The sequence below is a fragment of the Colletes latitarsis genome, chromosome 9, assembly GCF_051014445.1.
Source record: "Colletes latitarsis isolate SP2378_abdomen chromosome 9, iyColLati1, whole genome shotgun sequence".
Lineage (NCBI taxonomy): Eukaryota > Metazoa > Arthropoda > Insecta > Hymenoptera > Colletidae > Colletes > Colletes latitarsis.
Window position 1 is genome coordinate 25,879,208 of NC_135142.1, and position 25,750 is coordinate 25,904,957.

The 25,750-nt window shown below is 36.5% G+C and overlaps 3 protein-coding genes across 5 annotated transcripts; 2 read left to right on the plus strand and 1 right to left on the minus strand.

Annotated features, from left to right (window-relative positions):
• The first annotated feature begins 50 nt into the window (after positions 1-50).
• Positions 51-3,807, plus strand: Sec6 (Exocyst complex component Sec6). The gene has a single exon (XM_076773111.1). It carries the CDS (start codon positions 203-205, stop codon positions 2,447-2,449), a length of 2,247 nt encoding a protein of 748 aa, XP_076629226.1. The 5' UTR covers positions 51-202; the 3' UTR covers positions 2,450-3,807.
• An 84-nt stretch (positions 3,808-3,891) lies between these two features.
• Positions 3,892-7,301, plus strand: Cdc5 (cell division cycle protein 21). The gene is made up of 11 exons (XM_076773110.1): positions 3,892-4,059; positions 4,138-4,403; positions 4,487-4,617; positions 4,687-5,189; positions 5,449-5,623; positions 5,697-6,131; positions 6,207-6,325; positions 6,402-6,566; positions 6,636-6,743; positions 6,814-6,987; positions 7,080-7,301. The coding sequence occupies exons 1-11, from the start codon at positions 4,015-4,017 to the stop codon at positions 7,299-7,301; spliced, it is 2,343 nt and encodes a 780-aa protein (XP_076629225.1). The 5' UTR covers positions 3,892-4,014.
• Positions 7,302-7,370: 69 nt separating this feature from the next.
• On the minus strand, positions 7,371-24,966 carry LOC143345734 (DNA-dependent protein kinase catalytic subunit). Of its 3 annotated transcripts, none has more exons than XM_076773109.1 (15): positions 24,552-24,966; positions 24,251-24,432; positions 24,009-24,171; positions 23,619-23,737; positions 22,880-23,263; positions 22,620-22,801; positions 22,137-22,390; positions 19,760-22,050; positions 19,347-19,691; positions 19,106-19,261; positions 14,464-18,489; positions 12,078-14,390; positions 11,076-11,978; positions 7,886-7,966; positions 7,371-7,480 (listed from the first exon to the last, which is right to left on the minus strand). In XM_076773109.1, exons 1-14 carry the CDS (start codon positions 24,676-24,678, stop codon positions 7,889-7,891), a joined length of 11,523 nt encoding a protein of 3,840 aa, XP_076629224.1. In that variant the 5' UTR covers positions 24,679-24,966; the 3' UTR covers positions 7,371-7,480; positions 7,886-7,888. The 3 variants fall into 3 exon arrangements, with proteins under 3 accessions (XP_076629224.1, XP_076629223.1, XP_076629221.1); XM_076773108.1 differs by having other exon boundaries at positions 7,383-7,480; positions 7,882-7,966; XM_076773106.1 differs by lacking the exon at positions 7,371-7,480 and having other exon boundaries at positions 7,537-7,966.
• Positions 24,967-25,750: the final 784 nt, after the last annotated feature.

Sequence of the window (25,750 nt, forward strand, 5' to 3'; positions counted from 1 at the left end):
TACTTGTGGTGCGTTCATTGATACTACAATCTCTTTAATGCAAACGCATCTTAAAATACCTAACCAAGGTTTTATAAATGTCAAAATATCTTTCCACGCTTTTCATTTGCATGTATCTAATTAATTGGGATTCGTTATTCCCCACATTTTATAAGTAATACTTTTATAAGGTGACGTAAATTAACGAAATACAGCTTCAGAAATGGAAGATCTACAAAAATTGGAAGAAGAAGCCAAGGCAAGGGCAACAAAATATGTGTCAAATTTGTTGCAACGTCCGGGTCAATTGGAAAAAATTGATATGTACAAACGTAGAATAAGTCGAAAGAAAGCTTCCGTTGAAACTATGCTCAAAACTGCAATGCAAAGTCAATTAGATGGAGTTCGTGTAGGTTTTGAACAACTCCAGAGTTCCTTAGAGAGTATTGCTTCTATAAAGCAGGACTTAAATGAGATTGGCGAATTGTTTGAACAAGTTCCAGAACTCAATGCAAAATTGCAAACTGTTCAGGATGAAAACATGCGTCATTCGCAATATGTTACTGCCAAAGAAAATTTGAAGCATACATTTACGGTTCCTGACAGTGTTGAAAAGACTAAACAGTGGATAAACGAGGGCAAGCTTTTGCATGCTCATCAGAGCATTATGGATCTTGAAAATTCAAGAGATGATTTATTATACGAACTTCATAAACTTCCAAATCAATCACCAGCTGACACAGTTATGTTAAAGGCTTATTTAGAAGACATTGAAATGCTTTCACAGCTAATGGAAAAACAAATCAGATTGGTTCTAAGCCGTACATTGAACACTGTCAGAAAAGAACCTACAGTAATTGTAACAGCTTTAAGAATTATAGAAAGAGAAGAAAAGGCAGATCATTTTGCTATTCAGAGACATAAACAAAGTGGATTTATGCCACCAGGGAGACCTAAAAAGTGGAAAGATATGGCAATGAAGGTCCTTGAAAAATCTGTGGCTAATAGAATTGAAGGGACTCATGTTGAGGAAAGAGTAGATAATAAAATGTGGTTAGTTAGATACTTGGAACTTACAAGGCTTCTAATTCTGGAAGACTTGAGAGTTGTTAAAACTTTATGTGAACCCTGTTTTCCACCTTGGTATAACATTGTAAGAACTTTTGTTAAAATGTACCACACAAGCTTGTCTCAACATTTAAAAGACATAATTGCGAATGGTTTAGAAGGAAATGAATATGTTTCGCTATTGTCATGGATCATGAATACCTATACTGGGCCAGAGCTGATGCAACATTCTGAATTAAATATAGATACAAGCGATATTGGTCCTTTGTTAAATCCTGAAATTATAAATGACCTACAAGAAAAATATTTGAAAAATATGTGCCAAAATTACGAGGATTGGATGAGAAAGACTTTAGAAACTGAAAAGGTCGACTGGAGGTGTGGAGTGTTGCCTGAAGGAAGTACTCAAGAGGCATACTATCACACAGCAGCCCCTGTAATTATATTTCAAATGATTGATCAGAATCTTCAAGTTACAAAAACTATTAGCTCGAATTTAACAGCACAAGCATTAGTTCTATGCATCGAACAAGTTATTAAATATGGATTTATGTATAGGCAAGCAATGTTAGAATTTAAAAGTAAACATTTTGAAGACAGAAGTCAAGTACCATACTTTACACATCACATGATCACAGTTGTTAATAATTGTTTACAATTTACGGAATTGGCGCAACAAATGAAACAAATATATTGGGTTTCTAATACCAGTGGAGATGCTACTGTTAAATTCGAAAATTTGCTATCAAATTATCAACAGTTGCGAAACGAAGCAGCAACCATATTACTAGAAGAATCTTTCTTGGATTTAGAGTTACACTTCCAAGATTTAATTACTCCCAAATGGTTGTCGTCTCCAATTCCAGTAGAGACTATATGTGTAACATTGGAAGATTATTTTCAAGATTACAACCATCTGTGCCCAAAGAACTTTGAATACGTCATTATGGAAGCACAAAATCTAATTGCAAAACGTTACATTTCTGCTATGATGCAACGAAAAATATCTTTGAAAACGTATGATGAATGTTTAACGTGCACTTCAAAAATAATGACAGAAGCAGACAAACTAAAGAATTTTTTTGATCGAATTGCTCCGAAAGTCGGAAATTTCAATTCTCCGTTCGAAATAATCAAACGTCTTGCCGAAGTATTACGTTGCGAAGATTCTGAAATTCTTTCCCTCGATTTACATTCGTTGGTTGAAAAATATCCAGATATGACTGAAGACCATTTAGTCAGATTACTGGGTCTCAGGGGCGATATTTCCCGTAGCGAAGCTAGGGAAAAGGTCTCATATATTTTCGAAGCTCAGCGTAATCGTAAAGCTCCACAAACAATCACGCATAGTATATTCAAACAAATAGTTATACAGGATAGTTTTCTTAGTTGGAAACCTTGAAATTTAAAGACAAATTTCAAAATGATCAAGTTGCAAATTAGTTTTTTACATATCATCGATGAAGGTGATGTAGGAGTAGTACAATGTTCTTAAGTGACAAAATAATTAGTATAAGTAATATCTAAATTAGTAATTAGAAGTAGGTTTGGTAGATGACAAATGTTGTAATTATACTGTAAATAAGCATTTCAAATCATTTCTTATTTAAACTGGATCAAAGTAAATTTTATTTTTTAACCGGAAAAAACGTCGATAGAACAAAGAGTACTGTTTGCTGGAAGATCTATGATGCTAAGTTTGAACACGTTAAAGCCAATAAATTCCAAGTTAAAATAATAATAAAATATATCATCAATGGTTACCAAGAAAACAGATAATGCAACAGTTTATGTGACTCACCCTGTGTATCAGTGCTATTCCATATTGAGGGCTTAATCCGTAGGAGGAAACAAAAATGTTCTTCAGGAAAGGAGAAGTCCCCAAAAGTTTTGAAAACAATATTGTAGTTAACACATGTGCACACATACACTCACACATACACACACTTTTGAAGTATAAATTTGATATAAACAATACAATAATCAATTCACTGCCTTAGTAATTGAACTGATCTAAATATTTTTTGTAGATAGATGGATTTATGTATAGTCATAGATGTATATAATTATCAATAGAGATCAAGTAAAACAAAAATATAAAAAAAGTAAAATACAATAAAAACAATATGCTTAACCGTTTATTTACTTCAGAAGCAAATAACTATTATAGGGAACATACAAAGAACTGCAGAGGCTCGAGGAAATTTTGTATGTGATAATTTGAAAACAATTTACTTGTAAAACAGGTAAAAATAGTCAAATGTGAATAATCGGAATAATATTGTTCCTTTAGGGCAAAATAATGATATTGATTCTGTAAACTGTTAATTATTGTTAAATTTGTTATTCAGCTATTTTACGATATGTAAATTAATTAAGCTTTTACATTGTATATGCTGTAAATAAATATTAATGTTAGTTTTATATTATAAGTAAAACTTTGTATATCTACATAAAGAATATTTTGTTCCTGAATATGTAGTACCAAAAGAAGTTAATAGAAAAACTTTTTACTTTAATCTCTATCTAGTTAACTGTATAATATTACAATTTAATATTACGTCTTGGCACCAAATTGATTGAACATGATCGATAGTATCGATATCGATCCAATCACTACTCGTACAATTCGATTTATGCGGGAAACTCTGGAACGAATTAACCGATAAGTCAAGAATTTACTGTGCTTATTTTTTTATAAACATATTTATTTATATGTACTAAAATATATATAATAAAAATAATGCAGCTGTATTTTAAATGATTATATTGACAGTACTTATTTTATTAATCACTTGTGTCTCTGCTATCGCATCGACCGCTTGCGCTCGCGCTCAGTTGAGCGTCGCCATCCGTGGCTTGCAGTTCAAATGAGGTTCTCATTAATTGTCAAATAAATAGGGACAATCAGCGAAAGTTTTGTATTTTTTCGTTTTCCCTTAAATGACAATATAAAATACATAAAAAATGCCGCGTATTATGATAAAGGGAGGTGTTTGGCGGAACACGGAGGTAAGATTTAATTTCTAACCTGAAACTTACATTTTGATTATAAAATATCTTTCCTCAAACCAATATTTGTTTTTATAGGATGAAATTTTAAAAGCCGCTGTTATGAAATATGGCAAAAATCAATGGAGTCGAATAGCATCTCTCTTACACAGAAAGTCTGCTAAACAGTGTAAAGCACGTTGGTTTGAGTGGTTGGATCCAAGTATTAAAAAAACAGAATGGAGCAGAGAAGAAGACGAGAAACTTCTTCATCTTGCAAAATTGATGCCCACACAGTGGAGAACAATTGCTCCAATCATTGGACGTACAGCTGCACAATGTTTAGAACGTTATGAATATTTACTGTATGTAAAAAAAACTTTGCCTGTTCAATGCAATTTATGTATATGATTAAGATTCACATAATTCTCATGACACTGTATATTAGCGATCAAGCTCAGAAGAAAGAAGAAGGAGATGATGCTGCAGATGACCCTCGCAAGTTAAAACCAGGAGAAATTGATCCAAATCCAGAAACAAAACCTGCCAGACCTGATCCCAAGGATATGGATGAAGATGGTTGAGTCTCTATTTTAGAAACTATTATTTTTTGTTAGGAGTAACAAAAATAAGTTTAGCAATTTTCAGAATTGGAGATGCTATCTGAGGCACGTGCTAGGCTTGCAAATACTCAAGGCAAAAAGGCAAAACGTAAAGCCAGGGAAAAGCAATTGGAGGAAGCTCGTCGGCTTGCAGCTCTGCAAAAACGTAGAGAATTAAGAGCTGCTGGTATTACTGTATCACAAAAGAACAAACGCAAACGCGGAGTTAATTACAATTCTGAAATTCCGTTTGAGAAACGGCCAGCATCTGGGTTTTATGATACATCTAACGAGCATGTTGATCCTCTTGCTATCGATTTTTCAAGAATGAGACAGCAACATTTAGATGGGGAGTTGAGGCAAGAGAAGGAAGAAATGGAACGTAGAAAAGACAAACAAAAATTAAAACAACGCAAGGAAAACGATATTCCAATGGGGATGCTCAATAATGAAGAACCAATAAAAAAAAGGAGTAAACTAGTTCTGCCAGAACCACAGATATCTGATCAAGAACTGCAGCAAGTTGTTAAACTTGGCAGAGCATCAGAGGTACATTGTGCCGTTTGTTTGTTGAGTACAGCAGTGCCCACTTAAGTGATCGCACTTTTGCCCACTTAAATGTCCACGGTTATCCCCACCAATTCTTGGAAGTCAAGCGGCTTCGAAGATCGAGCATGTCGAGCGTAACTTGACGCCGGCCGTTATCGATATATGTCGATATATGTATATGTTTCGCGGACACTTAAATGGGCAGTACTGTAATATTATGACTCGTATGGCTACATCAAATTTACACTGTTTGCAATAGGTTGCTCGTGAAGTTGCAACTGAAAGTGGTATCACATTATCGGATAGTTTATTGGCTGATTATTCTTTACCAACAAATGCAGCTGCAACTCCTCGTACTCCCGCAGCTGCAGATAGAATTCTTCAAGAAGCTCAAAATGTTATGGCTCTTACTCATGTTGATACTCCATTGAAAGGTTGGCATAATTTTATTTAGAAATATATTCTAATACGATTTCCAATAGAACGGTCTACGGTCTTTTTTTACAGGTGGATTAAATACCCCGCTAAATAATTCCGATTTTACTAGCGTTGTGCCTTCCGCTAATGCTGTGGCAACACCAAATACTATTTTGGCTACACCGTTTCGTTCGCAACGTAGCGACGGTACTCCGGCTAATTCGTTTAACACACCGGCATCTACGCGAACACAAAACGGAGTTCTAGCGGCAACGCCAGTTCGTGACAAGCTTAGCATTAATCCAGACGAAGGCATTGAGGGATCAGAGACTCCTCTAATTCAGAAACAAGTAAAAGAACAATTACGCGCTGGCCTAAGTGCTCTTCCAACGCCGCGTAATGACTACGAGATAGTAGTTCCTGAAGGTGAAACGAAAGATGAAAGTGCTACTACACCTACAACTGAGATAGTTGAAGACCAGGCTGATATAGATGCTAGGCAACAACAAGAATTAATGGAACAAAGTATGTAACCGTTTAAACGTAAATATTTGCAACTTTAACAATAATTGTGCAGCAATATTTTACGATGTTTTATAGGAAAAAGAGAATTATCTCGTAGATCACAAGTTATACAGCGAGATTTACCGCGACCAGTTGATGTAAATATGAATATTTTGAGGCCGTTCATGGATACTCCATTGACGGATTTGCAAAGAGTACGATCATATAATTAATTATAATACCATATGTGTACGTGTAATTATTCGTTTTTTAACAAGCACTTAATTGTAGGCAGAGGAACTGATTAAAAGGGAAATGATTACGATGTTGCAATACGACGCTCTACAGAATCCGGTACAACAAAATCGCAAAGGTGCCTCCAGTTCGATAGCTCAAGCGCAGGCTTATTTAGACCAGCATCCGTACGTTAATTTTGAAGAAGATGAACTTAGTGCCGTAAGTTATATTGCATCACACGATTTTACTATTTTTATATCATCGATATCATGTTAATATTTAATTTAGGCTAAACAGCTCTTGACTGATGAAATGGGAGTCGTGAAAGAAGGTATGGCGCACGGAGAACTTAGTTTAGATTCCTACACAACTGTATGGGAAGAATGCCTATCACAGGTATTGTAACACATTTTATATTTAAAATTTATGTTTTAAATGTTATGTATTACTAAATATATTTTATCAGATCTTGTATCTGGAAACGCAAAAACGGTATACGCGAGCGACATTAGCTTCGAAAAAGGATAGAGTAGAAGCATGCGAAAGGAAATTAGAAGAAAATCGCATGCATATGACCGGGGAAGCTAAACGGGCGGCCAGAATGGAAAAAAAATTGAAAGTTCTTACTGGCGGTTATCAGGTATTTTTTTTTTTACCTTGAAATACATAAATCGTTATGTTCCGATTTATTCAATATCGATTAATGTATATAAATCTTTTTTTATATACTAGACTAGAGCACAAGTATTAACGAAACAGCTACATGATTTGTGGGAACAAATAGAACAAACTCATTTAGAGTTATCTACGTTCAAATTTTTGCAAACGCAAGAAGAGGCGGCGGTGCCACGACGGGTAAATGCGCTTATGGAAGATGTTAATAGACAAACGGAACGAGAACGTGTATTGCAAGGACGATTCGCGCAGTTACAAGATCAATTGCAGCAATGTTAAATATTTGTCCAAATAATTCATTGTAATATATATTTCAATTATTGTAAACGTTTTGTGAAATATAAAACACTTACTTTGTATACTCGAGAAAAATGCAAACCCCACTAGAACAGGCACCGACTACGCACAGTCATCTTCCACATAGCTATCGTTACGATTTTTCTTGCACTTCCAATAGTCTGACAAAAAAAAAAATTGCGAACAAAAAGTTGATTAGTTACTGATTAATTATAAATTGCAATAAAAAAATTCCAGACTTTAGTAATCTAGATCGTAAGAATATAAAAGGGAGATCGATGGAACTTGGATTCCATGTATCTTCCTTCGGGTCTCCAGTCGCAGCAACCTCCTCGTGGTGAGACCTGGTAATCGGTGTTAGCCGCGACGAAGGGTTTTTTGTCGCGGCTAACACCGAGCTAATGGCTGCGAACTTAGAATAGTAGATACTGTTTCGTTGATACGTGTTCGTGAATCTTTTATCGTATACAAATTTTTATTTGAAATAAAAAATACATTTATGTACAAAATATATCAACGCTCTATTAATATAATTAAAAATAATTATCAATATAGTACGTACGAACATGTTAAAGCCACGGTTTCCATCCCACGAACGATCGACCTACAATATTTAAGTCGGTTGCTTGGTCCAGTAGGCACTCAACCTAAAAAATTCATCAATTATTTTTATAGACAGTCGCAGATATAATGCATTGTAGAATCACAGACGAGGTATACGAGTAGATCTTTTACCCAATGTATTTTTTCGGCCCAAAAATGGGCCGAAAAAATTGTAAGGGAATCCTCGTAAGGAGGCTTTAATCTTCGTAATGGTTTTAATGGGTCGATGATCAACAATGACTAACTTATGACTTATGGTCATCGATGGTCAACAATGAGGTGAACATCGAGATCAGATGTCCAGTGAAGATTTAGGAATGGTCAAGAAATAGGACCAATCGAAATAGCGTTGTTCTCTAGAACAAGCGGTTCTTAACTCTTCACGTTGACACTGTCTCCCCACTCTTCGACTTCCCCACTTGAAGACTACCGCTGGACAAATTCTTCAGTACCCCTGGAGCATCCAGGGGGAACGGGTCTCGCGGGCCGAAGTCAGGCCATTCGTGGAGCGGTGACCACTGGGGGGACCAGGAGTGACCAGGACTGACCAGGACTGACCAGAACTGACCACTACTGACCAGTGTTGACCAGTGGAGATCCGACTACTGACCACTACTGACCAGTGCCGGACCGTGATGACCACTGGTAAGAACTATTTAAAATTGCTCTCCCCACTTCTATTTTGTCGTTTGATACCAATTCAACGTTATGGAACTGTCTAACGCTTTTGCTAAATTACGAATCGTTTCTTATGTTACAGCTGGACCTCTGGTGCTGCTTCCTTGGTAATGGTAACTAATGGTCAACAAGTAGTAAGCCCACTTTACTTATTTATATTATAATCACAAAATTGACCGGTTTATTTTATTTGTTTGGTCATAATTCGGTGTTGTTTTACTGTCCGATTTTATCTGGTTATTATGTTTTCCTCCTGTATTTCTACTTCTGACTTATTTTTTGAATTTACATAATTGTGTTGGATCATGTACCATTTTTGTTTCCATATTATTTTATGTATTTTGTTTGTATATTATTTCATGCATTTCGATGTCACTAATTAGAATAAGATTTTTATTCTTATTCTATTTCGCTAAGATATTTTGTTTGATTCTTGGGTATTTTCATTCTTTGATTTCATCGTTGGATTTTCAATTCTGCGTTGGATTTTCAATCTTTGTTTCTGTTCGTCTTTGAAGTTTGTATGGTTCTTCGGACAATTTTTGTAATCATTTGCTATTTTACTTCGACTTTATACTCTCGTTACGCAAGTATAAGTAGAATACTTTGTTCGTAACATGTGTAAATTTTGTACATTTCCTTAGGTAGGTCTAGCATCGAGAATCTTATAGATTCTCACTTTTAGGTACATCAGCACGACAAATTATTCCATCGCTTCGTCTAGTTTGCATGGTGGTTATTAAATTTCCTTTCGTATGTCACTAATATGTGTATCAATTTTAGTTTCAGATTATTCGCAGGGACATCGAGGGAGTACGCCACATCCGCCGAGGGACATTTAATTTTAAGTCGGTTAGATTTAAGCTTCGTCGCGAATCTTAAAATTAACGTCGAAGATTTCTTTATTCTATATATTTCCGCGTCCTACCAAGCAATTATTGAATAAGTAACTTCTCCCTCGCTCGTTCCCTCGTTCCTAGCTTCGGTCACCGCTGTTTCATCGATTGAAACATGTGATCGGCCGTGTATCTGGTCCGAAAGATCTAATCGCCTTCCCTTGGTAAGCTTGATTGAGGGAAAACGGCACTTCGCTGGAAGGTGTGGAGTTTCCGTATTCTGCGGAAACGCATACCTTCCAGCGGAAGTCGACTCTGTCTCAGGTACTCTCTCTTTGTCAGACAGCCTAAGTCGGGTCCTTCGGGCTCCCGGCGGGTTGCGTTGGAGAAATGGAGACCTCGATTCGGAGTTGCAGTTCTCTGTTTTCTTGTTGAGATCGAGTTAGCAAGGGCAGTAGGTTCGATCCTCGGATCAGCTGCACGGTTCAGCGTCGCGTCGCGTATCCCACGATTTAGCTTCATCCCTCTTTTTAACCACATAATTGCTTGGTACAACATCCAAGGAACTTTGTTTTCTTCTATCGTCCGAATTTTAGATTCAACTTGACTAGACTTGAGCTTCGACGTTAATTTTAAGTCTCTAGTGTATCTGCGTATGCCAAGTAATTATTTAACAAGTAGCTTCTCTCGACTCGTTCTCTCGTTTCTTGCTTCGGTCACCACTGTTTCGTCGAACGAAATATGTGATCGGCCGTCCAGTTTGTCCGAAAGATCTGGTCGCCTGCCAATGATAGATCGATTTCTAGAAATAGAAATCAATCTACCAAGGGTAGTGTTGATTCGATCCGAAGATCTGCTGCACGGTTCAGCATCGCGTCGCGTCGCGTCTCCCATAATTTAGCTTCACCCCTTTTTAAACGAAATAATTACTTGGCACAACTAAACTAGAAGATCGAAGGAATATTGCTTCCTTCTATCTCTCTAGTTTAGTAATCTAGTTTCTAGGACTGTAAAAGGGAGATCGATGGAACTTCGATTCCATCTATCTCCTTTCGGGTCTCCACTCGCAGCAACCTCCTCGTGGTGAGACCTGGGTAATATTATTTACCGTTTAATTAATAATCGTATCACTCTTAGCTGGGTAATGCAATTATTAATTAAAAACTAAATAATATTAGCAAATTGGCTGCGATCCGCTTTGCATAGGTCATCATAAATATAGAGCTTCTTCGCTAGGTTAGTTTTGATTCTCATTGATTCATCAAAGATTCTGGAGTATTGTCAAAGACGAGGTATACGAGTAGATCTTTCACCCAATGTATTTTTTCGAAACCCCATTGCCATTTTCGTGTCACTTACATTACCAACAGATTTAGAAATGAATTTCAGTCCCTTCTATAGTCAATTCACATGTATTTACGTAGGCACTACAGCTGGCTGCCCATCAATACTAATTCAGTGAATAGTTTCTCAACTGACCGCCATCCATGAGAAGAGGATACTAAAATCACCTCCAAATTTTCAGGTCAGTATGGCGGTCAGATTGGGCCACGAAAGTCCATAAGGTGAAAGGTCTACTCGTATACCTCGTCTGTGGTGAAAAGTCTACGTGTATATCTCGTCTGTGGTCGAACGTTACCTGTTGCTCTGGTGTTAAATTATTATTTTCCATTCTTGCTCGATTACGTTTAATGTCATCGTCCCCGGTAACTATAACGTAATATCTATCGAAATATTTATCGTTATGTTGCTCTTTTAATTGTTCCAAGGTAATTAAAGACGGTTTTACTCCATCCAATTTTCTCATGACCGCCTTTATTTTTTTCATAGGCACCCATTTCACGTCTGCGATATCGACATCGGTGTCTCTTAATGCCTTATTAACGTGTTCCGTCCAATTTAGCGGTTCATGAACGAAAACGTCCATGCAAGATAAAATAGGGCCCGGTTCGTTTCTTAATGCTCGTAACGTGTGAATCATTATCGCCCCCAGAAGATCCTTTTCGTCGAAAGGCTTTAATAAGCCAAGAATTTGAGAGGTCAGACGAAACGGCATTAACTCGGGAACCTTTTGATCGATGCCAGCACCGAAGGCTAGCCCAAAATCGATACCCAAGCAACGTCCTGAATTGACACTAATAAGAACGTTTCCAAGATGTCGATCACCGATGCCCAATATCCAATGTGCGACACACATAGTAGCATATGTAATGATGAAATTTCGTCGCATAGTAACAAAGCTTTCTATGGACGGACACAGTACCATGATCGTTTTGCGTAAACTGTCCCATTCGGTTTTACCGATAAACTCGGTCATCTTAGTGATCACTGTCGATGCGTTATGCTTAATTGTGGCTTCTTTATACCTTTCGTGTTGATTTTTAGAAGGTGCAGCGCTTCGCACCCATCCTTCGTATTCTTTGGCTATGGAATCGTAACGATTTGTCGCTTGGGTAGATAACGTGAAATATATTAATTCTTCTAGAGATCTTGTATTTTCTATCCATTGTATGAGACCTACTGTTTTCGATAAAGGAATCACCTATGCCGAACAAAAATGCTTACTATAATTGTTGCAAGATTAAAAATTGTATTCCAAAAGTAAAGTATAAGATAAAATACTTTTCAAATATTTACACACCTGATAAGTATCAATTGATAAATGTCTCTGTTTGCAAGTAGCGTCAATATTTAATGTTTTGTTCATTATGGTGAACAACTGTTGCAATCTTTGATCTTGCCTTAAATCCTCGCCAAATTTCACCAGAAAATGGTACTCCTTTGCATCGTTGCCCAGCATAGTAATTCGAACGGGTTTCCGTATCGATTGCATCACCTTCACATTAGGCTCAAACCTCACAATTTTCGCGTGATACTGCGGCATAGGTTTCCTGTCCCCGGTGTACTGTCCAGGTATTTCTATATCGCCTCCAGAAAATTGATGCAACCACGGACTATAGTTCCGTAACTTCTGTCTGTCTCCAAACTTACCACTTGAATTCTTAATACTCTGGATCATTTCCAGTACGTGTCGCTTAATTTCATCAGACTTCTTGCGTTCCAATTCCTTTATTTTACTTTTGTACATTGCAATTTTATTGAAGATGAATCCCGGTTTTGGATCATGCTTGTCCTCTCGCGAACTCGGATATACCTTCTTCAGAAGCATATCTACAGCCGTGGCCGTTCCAAGCGACAAGTTCTTTAAGAATTCAAGTAGGTAATGTTGCAAGTACAATTCTGGTTGAACAACGTACTGCATCGCCTTTAAAAATTGATTGATTTCGGGTCGGTTGTCGAGAATCCGACGAATCTCGTAAGTTTTGGTTTCGTTTAGAAGAGCTGGATTCGTTTCCACCGTTAAACGCAACGTATAAATGACCGCGTTCGGATAAGTTTCAACGATTCGTTTAAGGATAGGTATGATCAACGGTGCGATGGACGTTCCTAAGTGCGAGAACAACTGCGCCTGCCAAGATAGAAACAGCCAAGTTTCAACCCCCTCGCTCTCCTTTAAGAAAATGTCTTTCGTCTCTTCGTCCTCAAAATACTCAGATTTTAGCAAGCATGGAAAATAGTGTGCTGCTTCGAGAGACCCATAATTCATTGCTTTCAATGTAGCATTCACAAACTTCTTGCTGAATTGAGCACCACTATTGCCACGCGACAATCTATCATAACAGTACTTTGAAAGCGTAAAATAGCAATCCTTGATGTTCGTGGTTGTTGTATCGCAGCACACTTTCAAATGATCGAAACCGTAACTCTTCAACGTATCTATGATAATAGGCAGATCATTGTTCTCGGCGTTTATAGTATTCAAAATCACGGTGTTTCTCGCTAACAACTCGGATAGTGTCTCGTTTGCTTCGCTTAATTCTGCAATTTTTGAAGCTAGTATGCTGATTTGCCGTCGTACGTCGACGTTAATCGTGGGGTTAAGGTCACTCTTCTGTAGAAGATTATGGCAATGCTTCCACGAGGAAGCAAAACTCGACAGCCGCTTCTTCGTGTTCGTCTCAATCTCTCCATTGAGATACTTTAGCTTTGCACCGGTTAAAATGAATCGATGCTCCATGTCGGCCGTATAATTGTTCGAATTCTGTTCCAATTGTTGCACGTACTTTTTAGCTATGTATTTATTTTTCTGGTTCAATGCTGCCTCGATCATTTTCAATCGCATATCGAAGGTGACCATACGCAGTTGGTTAGTGATGTTCGTCTCGTTTTCGGAATCATTCTGCGTTTCGTTCAGGTTCCATTGTTCCAATTTGTCGGTCAACGGGTAATCGATGAAGTATATTCTGTAGGACGTTAATTTGTCCCACAGAAGTATAGCGTCTTGCGCCGAGAGTATGCAATTCGAGAAGTTTAAGACTTCCGTCAAGTCTGACGGTTCCTTAGCCGTTTTTAAAATCTTTATAAACTTATTTACGTCGTTGATTACACGTAACTTTTGCAGCTTACGTGTCCTCAACTGAGTGGACAGAGGATGAAGCCTGATCCACTGTTCCCTCATTTCGTTCAGCGTGTTTAACACAAATTCACGTGCAACTTCCAGTTCTTTGCCTAGGAAGAACATGGACGATTCCTCCCCGAAAAATCGTTTGATGTGCTCCACCTTCGTATCGTTGTTCAACCAAGTCTCGATAATCTGAACGTTGTCTTCAAACGTATCGCTGATCTCTACGTCTACAAGTTTGCGAATGTGTACCTCGAACAACCATGGGAACATCCAATCTTTCCATGGATCGTTCCAAATGTTGTTCAAATTCCCATTTAGTTTCTTTTCTATGTGTTTGTCGATTTCGTTCCAATGACATAAATTACTTAAACATTCGAATAATCCCTGAAGACAATGTTCTTTCACCAGTTCTGCTTCCGTTTCGTAAGCCTTTTCGTACGCTGCTTTTGCTTTGGTCCAATTGTTAGCCGCTTGCGCGAACGACGCCTCCTAAAATTGAAAGATCGCCATTGTTACAAGAGATTTTTATACGCAAGTTCGCGGGCCATAAGTAAATACGTACTCGCATATCTTCGTCTTCGATATGATTTCGGAAAATGCTGAGGACCACGTCGACGTCGTTCATAGATTCGTAAAGATTTGCCAATTGCAGCCATTCGTTATGCGAATCGAACACACTGCCGTTCCGTGCTTTCTTCTTGAGCTGTTCAGAATCGTTTCTACCGTAAATTAAATATTCCTCTACAACAAGCGACCCAAGGAAGTTCAAATTGTTCGATCTTGAAACCTTTGCAATTACTTCTGGCGGGCAATCTGCTATACGGGTGACTAACAATATTTCTAAAATTGCAGCCATTGCCGAATTGTTCCCATATTTGTTCACTATGATGTGTTTCAAGCTATCCGCAACTCTCTGTACAAAATCATTTTGCTTGAACTCTTCGAGCAACGAGCAAACAATGGAAACAATTAAATCTTTACAAATCAGTTGATCCTTCTTCGCTATTCTTTGCAACGGTTCGATCAACATGGAGTGAGATATCTCAATGTCCGGAAAATCGCCTATTCTATATTTTCTGTATAATTTTACGCTGCTTCTTTGTCGAACAATTTCTTCTTTTATCATTTCGGCACGATGTATGTTCTTCTTAATTTCCTTCTGCCGTATAGCTGCAGATACTTCCGTTGTACTTTTCAAAAACCGTCTCGATCGTTTATTGTAAGCAAGCTCCGGCACCTCTGGTATTTTAAAAGTATCATCGTGTTCTAGCTCGTTTGATGTCGATACCGGCTCTTGGTTAACGTAAGTCGATTCGAATTCGGGATCTCGCGTCGCTTGAAGCTGTAACTCGCTGTTAACACCGAAAGACTTCCCCGCGTGCGTAAAATCTAAGAATGCACTTGGTAACGTGCCGCTCATTTGGGTGAACGTTTGATTCATTTGGCTAGCTAGAGACGGAGCAAAAAGGGGAGCCTTCGATCCTAAATTTTTCGTTCTCCACGAGAGAAATATGTTATAATCTCTGTAGGTACAATTGTGTAAAGGTTCGAACATCGTTTGCATATAATTTTTTGATTTTTTCGTGAGGTCGAAGATCATCAAGAGCGCAAATGGTAAAAAATTATTGCCAACAGCAGGCGTATACGTGCTTAGAATTTCCAGAAATCTTTCTTCGCAAGTATACCTTAACTGTGCATCTTGAGTCCAGAAATTCAGTATTTTATCTTGCAATTGTTCAGCAGGATCCGATATACCATTCAGTAGCATTTGTTTGCTGCTGTGCATTAGCTCTTTTGTATCTTTGTCTCCGGTCGTATCGACTGCATATCTCTTATAAATATTCATGAATATACTGTAGGTGCATTCTCTGTGTTCAGACGATTGGTGTTTCGCATAAGGAACGGCTACATTTGCCAGAGGTAAAAGATTTGACGGTGGAAGAACAGGAACCAGAGAATCGATAATCCGTAACGCGATTATTTCACTGGGCAGAATTTTATTCATTAATAGATCACGAAACTTCATGTACGCCAGCTCCTTTAATATTTGATCGACAGTGAGTTTAGGTATACAAAGCAGAAATATTTCTAGACAGTGTAACTTGCCCAATGCGTTCACTCTAAATATATTTGCAGTGACAAATTTAAAATAAATCATACCGGCGTTCGGGTAACTTTTGCTAAGTGTACGAATATACTTCATTTGCCTATTCTCGAATTTCGTTTGCATCTGCCTTAATATGCTATGAATTTTATCGATTATGGCACCCTTTTTGCTCGTTGAATTATGTTCGTCGTCTAAGAACTTCAGGATGAAACCGAAACATTCGCAGCACTGCAAAACAGTTTCCTCGTCGCTCTGCCATTGTTCCAAATACTTTTCCAAAAATTCCAAGATATCGTCCCTTTGAACGACTTCTTTTATCATTCCATTAACGATGCAAATTAATATTAAATATACCGCGGCTTCGGGCGCGGTTCTCATCTTCTCATCCAAACTCTCGGGCAGTTTTAAATAAGTATGCCACGCTTCGAGCATTGTCTTTATCACGGTCATGTTATATTTATAAACAGGTTTAGACGTCTGATTGGTCTTTTTTACCAATGCTTTGTAAATGATCAGTTCCCATAACTTCTGCAGCATGACTTTGCTGTTAGTATCGTCGGGTAGAGGTACAGACTGCCACTCAATCAACATCTCTATAATATCAGTAATAATATAGTTCAAATGATTCGATCTCAAATATGAGTATGTGGCATAGACGATCGATTGGAAGAGAAATTTATTGTAAAATTTGAATACAGTTTCTCGCTCGTTCCAGACAATTTTCAGCATGAATATCTTTACGTTGTCGTAACTTGTCGACTTGAGAGAATTACAAAAGCATAGCAGCCACTTTGGTATTGCGACGTCGCCATCGACAGACGGTGTAGATATTTTTTCTGATATCATATGACGTAAAACTCCGCAAATGGAATCCATACATTCGTGGTTATTCAACTCGTCGATTTCGAGCGTTAATTTCATGCTTTCTTCCTTCTTTACATCGTTAGGCGTATTACTTACGGTCATCTCGTTAAAGTCGTACGCGTTTATATCTTCGTTTAATGTACAGGTAGACAAATCGTAGCTATAAATGTACGAGTATCGTTCAAAATTCTGTCTTTGTCTCATACCTTTCCTTATATTAATTAGCTTCTTACGATACTTCGGGTATTCGTTAAACGTTTGCCGGAGGTTGTAATTCTTTCGACAATCAACGATATTTTCCCAAATCAATTGTTCCTTCTTCTTGTTCTCGGCAAATACACTTACGTAGGAGTCCTCGTCTTCTTTTAAGGCCACAATCGCTATGGAACAGTTGTACGCTGAGCAGTGCAGCAATCTCATCATTTCCTTATGTTCTGGATCGGGTGTCTTCAACATACGCACGTTTAACGCGCTGCTATATAAGCTTTGTAAAAATTCTTTTCCTGTTACCACGTTATCGATGGCATTCCGTGCAATGGCGCACTCGGTGTCGTTAATTTCATTTATATGTATCTTCGCAAACATTTTTGCGACAAGGTCGTAACAGCCTATTTTTGAAATTATAAGCTGCTTTATATCCGAACTATTCCCAATCAGACTTTGGCGAATAGTGGTATATATCTCTTTGATATTTCTCTCGAAGAATTTACGTATTTCGGTAGTTCTGCAAAACTCGAACAACGGTAAGAGAAATCTGCGTAATTTATCGAATCTCTCGTTCGATTCCGAGTTCACGTTCATAAACAATTTGAAAGCCGCTTCTATAGATTCCAACGCGTAGTCGACGGAAATCGAATTGCAATATTTTTGCAGGTATTCGTTCGTGTTTTTGTTACACAGATGTTCGGCGATCCCAGCCGCGAATAAAATTAGAAACTCGAATACCGCGGTTGATTTAGTCACTGGCAGTAACGTCAATAACGTTTGGAAACAATTAATTATTTTTAAAGCTTCCATGTTTCTCTGCGAGAAATCATCCGGGCGTGTCGCGAGTCTGTCGTTTCGCAGAGTTCGTAGAATAACGAGCAGTTCTGGTTTCGCGTTGGACGTCATGTCGGTCAAGCAAACGAGGAAATTTTGTAGAATATAAGTTTTGTACTCTATACTGGAATTCTCCGTCAATTGAGTGAGAATCCACGAGTAAAATTCTTTGCTCAGAGACACCGTTTCCGTTGGCTCGCGCTTCAAATGTACAGCAATCCCATAAATACTTATCAACTTTTGTTTCCTATCTTCCAGATTGCTCACAGCCCTTTCAAATATTGTAAATCTTTTAACGACAGCGTCCACTAAACTCTCTGTACACTCACGCAATTCTTTTTTATGCCGTTGTACAAATAAGAACAATTGCTCTGTTATTATTAACAAATAAGACGGATTATTTTGCAACACATCATCGAACACTTGCATGGTCCTTTCTGTGTCCCTCAACATGTATCTAAATATTTCATTCGTAAACAAATTCAGAAAGCATATACCATGCTCAATTTTTGTCGAATTTTGATCAAGCATTGTATCAGTTTCAATTAATTCAATCAACATCTTTGTCATCGACGGCTGTAAGCAGATAATTCTTTATAGATTTTCTATTCAAATATTCGGTACGATCTCATTGGATCAAATGGAATGTTTTTATGTATTTCGCGCAATGATATTTGTGTAAATCCCTGGGAAAAATTTTAATGAGAGATTCTAGAAGTTAAAATAGGATGAAAGTCAAGAATACCAATTTGTTGATGAAGGCTTCGTTAAAAAGTTATTAATATTTAAAGTTCTGCTCGTACTGAATTTTTTTCTCGAAAATGCGCAGGATTTGGGGGGTATATCTATTCACCAAAAATGATTGTAATTGACCCCTGCAACCGAAAATAATTTTTTTAAAACGATTTGAAATTGTTTAATTTCGGCGAAAAATCTCACACCTTCTCGAATTTTTTTCTCGAAAATGGTTAAGATTTCGGGGGTAGGTCTATTCACCAAAAATGCTTGTAATTGACCCCTGTAACTGAATATAATTTTTTTAGTATGATTTGAAATTTTTTAATAATTTTTTAATGAAGCCTCAGTCAAGAAATTCATATTCTTGATTTTCGTCTTATTTTAATCTCTAGAATCTTAAATTTTTCCCAGGGGTGGCCGAACACCCTATATGTATATTATAGAATATATATACCCTATAATGTGTGAGTAGCAGTTGCATCAAGATCTGTAGATAATCTTTTGCCGTTAGTCTGATGTTTACACAAACAAGTTCTCCTATTCGTTCTTTTGCTAAAGCATTGAAAATGCGTGTAACTTTAACTTCCGGCTGTTCGATCAATTGCGTTGCCTAAACGAAACAATAATTGTCAGGTAAGAATTTAATTACGTATAAAAACAATAAAAAAGCATTTATTTTCATACGTATTACATACGTTACATAGCTGATTGAGAATATTATGGTGTTCCAGGAATTTTAAACCCTGAACATATTGTTTCAGTTTATTGCAACTATCCGTGCCAAACAAAATATTATCTAAATCGATGAAACTGTTCATATATTTGTCCACGTGTACAGACAATTTTTCTTTAACACGATTGAGCAAAGTGACGTCCGTTTTCTGCGCTATCGATTGCAACAGATTTCCCATAACTAATGGTACCGCTTCTGTGACTTCGAAATTCTTCATATCAAACCCTACGACTTGTGGACACATTATGCACTTCGAGATTAATTCAAACAAATCTTGGTTGAAGAAAAAGTTTGGTACGAAATTGTCCTAGAATTAAAAAAATGGGGAATACTTTGGAACATCCGCAATGTAATCGTAAAAAATAATCGACTTACATCGAAGTTCAAAAGAATTTGTAAGAAGTCGAACATAACAACTATTAATTTGCACTGTAACGTCTGTAAATCTTCAAGCTCTTTCGACAGCATCACTAAATCGTCATCCTTTACTTCTATTTTAATTTTATTTACAAGATGAATGAAATTCCTTGCGGAATTAAAAATTACTTCTCTCTTCGAATTTGAACTTGCAAATAAATATTGTACGTCGATCAGATTGTTTCGTAGTAACCAGATGTAACACTCGAAACTTCTCAAAAGGGGTACGAGGCTATTAGATGAAAGATTTTCCAATTTCGAGCTTAGATCATTCAGTATTATAACATTTAATGCTTCGATTCCATGATCATCGACATAATTATTTATCATCATACCCGCGGAGTCAATGTCGTCTGCGTATTCGGAAAGTTTAAGAACCAATTCCATGCATTTTACTCGACAGCATTGGTCTAAGCAGCCACACTGAGTGAACAACCAATTTACTGCGTGGATTAAAGTCGAACCTTCGAAATCATTTGGTTTTCTGCGAATGTGATATTCTAAATTTAATAGCTCGTGTTTTGCTATCAGGACTCTCTCGACATGATCGAGTGCAGTAATAATCGAGGGACTATCGCAACCGTCCAAACTTCTGACAAAGGAATGCAAGATCTCCAACCAGTATACGGACACGATTTCTTCATCCTCGCGTAAAATAGCGTAAAGATGATTGAAAGCTGTTGCAGCTGCCACTCGTTTAGTCATAGATGGATGAAGCGCGAAATTTGTCATTTTATGTATAACTTCATCGGTGTTTAGCTGCGTTCTTCTGTCGGTGTCGGACTGCTTTATGGACCATTTGGTAAATTCGGCCAAGCACAGACCAGAAAATTCTCTGAGCGACGACTTGGAATCGTCGCTTAAACTTTCGAATAGCGAATCTAAAAAGTACGCGGTCGCCGAAGATTTGATCATGAACTTCGAACTCAGCCAGTGGGTCAATTGTAGCGTTAAGGGTTGAAAAATTTTGCTCGCTGCTTCGTCGTGATCGCAGCCTAAGCTAAGCAGAGCTGGACACAATACCATGTACATGGATAGAAATCGATCGGGGCTGGATATCAAATGTTGCGACATTTTGCCTAAAAAGTACGCTGTTACCGAATGGAGTGCTTCGCAGGCGATTATCTTCGTTCTTCTGTCCCCAGAGTGTTGAGCTAATAAAATCAGTCTTGGTAAAATTTTATCGAAATGGATATTTACTTCTGCGTCCGGCAATACCAACGAGTACTTGAGTAAATCTTTCTTGTCCCAAGTGGCTCCTATGTCCATGGATCTCTTATGCACGAAATCTTGTATGATATCGGTATCGAGCGAGGCAATAAACAACAAAACTCTCATCTGAAATCTTTCCAAAGTGTTCTCGTCGTCTCTCAACATTATGCGTTTAATTACTTTTCGCTCTGTTTTTATGATATCTTGTAAGAATTCCATAGAACTTTCTTCGCTGTGTAAATATGGTTCTAGAAGTGGTATAACTTCCCTCAATAATCCATTTGTGCGTTGATTGTCTAAATGGTTTGTCCACGACTCCAAAGCGTTTAAAGCAGTGCAAGCTACTTCGAAGTCGCTTAAACCCACGGTAAAAGCAATTTTAAATGCCGGTATTGTACTGTTTATTATGTGTTCTACGTACATTTCGGGCGTGTTCAGAATCAAATTCAAACACGTAGTCAACAATTCGTTAGAAAATGTTGAAATCAAATTCAGCACGTTGATTAAATACTTGTACAGCAGTTCTAATATTTCTGATTCGATTTCATCCTTAGTCAAGTGGCAAATATGTTTAAACGTTGCGTGTACTAGCTTGTAAAATCCGGATATTAGAGGATATTTATAAGACATACTAATAATTTTTAACAAGAATTTGTGCATAGAATTTATCAATAAGGAAGACTCTATTGCGTTGATTACATCGACGTACAGATCTACGATGTTAACGAAGATTCTAAAGTCGGCCTCATTCTCAGCGATTTGGGAGAAGGCTGCATCCGAGTATACGTTATCTTCTTTCGTTTTTGTATTCAAGTTCAATTTACCAATCGATACAGTGCATACGTGTATCATGGAATCAACTACTTCTTGTACAATTTGTCTGTGCCCTTTATACCTGTATGGCTTCAGGATTTGTAACCATAAAGGCAAATAACTTTTATAACACATCGGTAGCTCTTCAAGATTACGCAATCCCCGTTGCAATTCCGCATCAACAAGCATAGTGTGCGAACAAGACCATATTATTCCATTCTGAACTGAAATTAAGCATTTTAAGCCGCGTCATATTCGAAGATCAATTGTGTTTTTTAAAGATATGTAAAACACACATATAGGTACTCACTTAAATTATAAAGAAATTCTTCTAAGAAATTTCTACTAACTACCCCAACATTAATGATTGTATTTATCAACGATGTAATTGCAGGATTTCGGCTGGTTATAGAGAAGTCAGGAAATCGTTTTACCAAAAGAATACTAAGCTTTAGAATTGCATTAATTTGTTTGATAGAGAGGCCTGATGTATGCAATATTATTTCGGAAAGAGCGTCTTGGTAATTATAAATACTTTCTAAGTCTGATGGATGTAAATCTTCTCTAAAAGTTTCAATACGATATTTTTTTTTAAATTTATACTTTCAAACATCTTAAGGGTGCATATATAGCTAGGAGAGGTATTTTAACGTCACGAAACATTTTTAAATCAATATTTGCATCATTGGCAAAGAAAAAAATCGACAATCAAAAAAGATTAAAAACATTGATCTGTTATTGACCCTTCCAGATTTATATACCCCCTTAAAATATCAATATGTATATTTCATACCCAGAACAGAGTGGCATTGCACAATGAGTTATCAGTGAGAACATATCCTTTACATCATTATTAGTAAGATACCATTTACATGGTGCAGCCATTTGACTAAAGCCATATACAATAAAACGTAATATTTTAGAATCTATATTTTTATTATTTTTCAGCTGTTGCTCAAAATGACCTTTAAAATACTGAAACGTAGTAGACGCTATTATGAATTATTTACTATAATTTTCAAAAATAATAATCGTTCAAAAAATGGTGCCTACCAAGAATACTGTTTTGTCGCCCTCGGAAGTTTTGTGCTTTAATATGTTCCCCATTAATTGATAAAACCTTTTTAAAGCACGTTCCCCACATTCGCTACATTCTATATTTTTATCTTCGACAAGTTTTGTTAATAGCTCGTACCAATATTTATAATCGTTATAAATAAATTCACGAAACAGATAGATATGATTGGACAATAAATTGATTGCTGATCTCATCGAAACTTTTTTAACTGTATACTTTGCAGGGGAACCAAGATCTTTAATCCATTTATATAATTCTTCGGAGCATCTTTCTTTCTCTTCGGTTGAAAGCACATCCAACATATTGGAGAAAATATCGAAGTACATTTGAAATATATCAGTTGACTGTGACGAATTATACTGCAACCATGTAAATCCGATAATCAAATTTTGCTGTATCTTTCTACCGAATCATGTTTTTTTTTTAACTTTTGAATCGTTTATAAAATGATTAATCCCTTAACCCGGGATGTCGAGTTAACTCGTCACGGATATTTGAAGATAACGCGCGTAAACTTAGACTTGATGTATCATTTGTTTTTTATTGCCACCATGATGACACAATGTCTTCAGATGTTTTTTCAATCAATCGCTATTTATTTCCATAATAACTTATTTAAACAAAAAAGGAAGCATTCGATTTTAACAGTAAGTGGTAATTACACTAATACAAACGTCAGTATATTACAAATACTAGAAACTACAATGTACTTACCTGTTTTCTGAAGTCATTTTGTAGTTGATGAAGTATTACATTAGAATGTTCCTGTATTTCTGGAATTTCTGGATTATGTCTTGCAATTGTGCTGCATACTGATAGTAACAAACTCCTCTCTGTAATTAGTTAAAAACTTATATTAAGCTATATACAGAGTGTTCCAGAAATACATGTAAATAGTTAAGTGCAAAATTTGATGTGGAGGCATGTAAGTGGACATGTTGAGACACGTAATGGTCATTTGAATATTTTCTTTAATTATTCATAATTCAAAAAGTAAAGTATGTAGGACATCTTTTAATTACTTCAGCATGTAAATTTAACTCCTAACCTACTAACATGTATTTTTGAAACAACCTTGTATAATAATAACTTATGTATTATTACCTTTGATATCCAATGAGTGAAGTAAAGACACAAATTTCTTCACAGTTTCACCTAATTCAATTTCGTATTCCTTAAATAACTCTATCAATTTATTAAAGGTACTACAAGCAGCTTTTTGAATAAATGCTGAACATCGTGTTACGAGTGCCTGTTGGCATGTATTCTGTAACCAAACAAAGCTATAGTAAATCATTCTTTATTTAAATACATAATTATATTATTTAAAATCATCATTTAAATACCTTCGTTTCGGTGATGTAAGGTACAAATATCTCAGAAAATTGTTCCATGATGAATTCAAGTAGATGAAATGATTCCTTAATCGTTGTATCAAAACCTTTTTGTGGAGTAGGTCTTCTAAGTTCATTATTAAGAAAGTGTAACAAACCTTTCTTTGAATCGAACAATATAGACAGCACCAATTCTAATAAACAAGTATTAAATATACATGATAAAACGTCTTTTCGTTGCAAACTTAATTTAAAAATCTAACGTAACGTAATATCGCAAAATATAAAGCAGTATTTATTTAACAATACGTACCACTGTCAGCTTTCACTATATTTTGAAAGTATTTTCTACTATTTCGTAAAATTTCTGTAAGATTGCTACTGTTTCTTTCTGCTACGGCCCGTTCGAAAATATTCATAAACGTTTTAAACGAATCCATCTTTTGCCGGCTTTGAAAGTACCAAACAGCTACACTACATTTAACAGTATGTGTGTACGTATATAAACCCTGTTCTTACTAATTACATGATAAATAAACAGTGTGCAACTATTTTATAATTCACTGGCTGAAAGTTTTCCCAATCTGACGAAATATACGTATTAGAATTTATTATGTAAAATACATACTTTATAAATAATGATGTAAATCTTCAATTGATAAGCTACAATAAAAATGGCAAAAAATGGTTCACAACATGTCATCTATAGAACTGATCTAACTGCAATTTAGTATTGCAGCCAATGAAAAGAATTCTCTTAAATAGATTTTTGTGTCCCTGAATATAATTTGTAGTCTAAACAGCAACGTTAGTAACGTATATATATAATAACAAACGTTCAAATTTATAACAATATAGTGTTTGTTGTTTTTGTCATTAGATGGCATTATATGCCCTATTGACTATTTATTAGAAACGAAATACAGGATAAGTAGGACACATAGGTAACAGCATTTGTTCTTTGGCATAAAATTTTAATTAATGGGTTTCAATAATTATAAAACAGCATAATCCATTTTTTCTAAATACAAGTACAACCTTTGTTGGCAGAACTATGGTCCTCGACGATTGATATATTAGCTATACAGCTGGCATATGTGCCTATTGTGTATTATAGACGAAAGTATATAAATTATCCTATTTCTTTACTATGTGTTGCACTCTATTTCTCAATAAATGTTAAAAAAACATTGCTCGCCATACAGCTTACGTATGTACGTACAGTTCAGCTAATAAAAGTTGTACGTGGATTTAAAAAATGGCTTATGCTGTTTCATAGTTATTTCAATTTTCGCGACTGTTTAGCTAAACTCGTACAACTGTATCTCGCTGAAGGACCAAGACGCATTTCGTGGTTAAGACCTGTTCGACAGGTCTCGTTTAACACAATAAGGAAAACAAAATGAAACGAGACACCAAGTCGGTATTAATACTCGGTCAGTGATCAATATTGATCACGCGTGAGCTATCAATTTTTATCTTTATCCAGGTAAACTTCTGGAAACTCTAGTC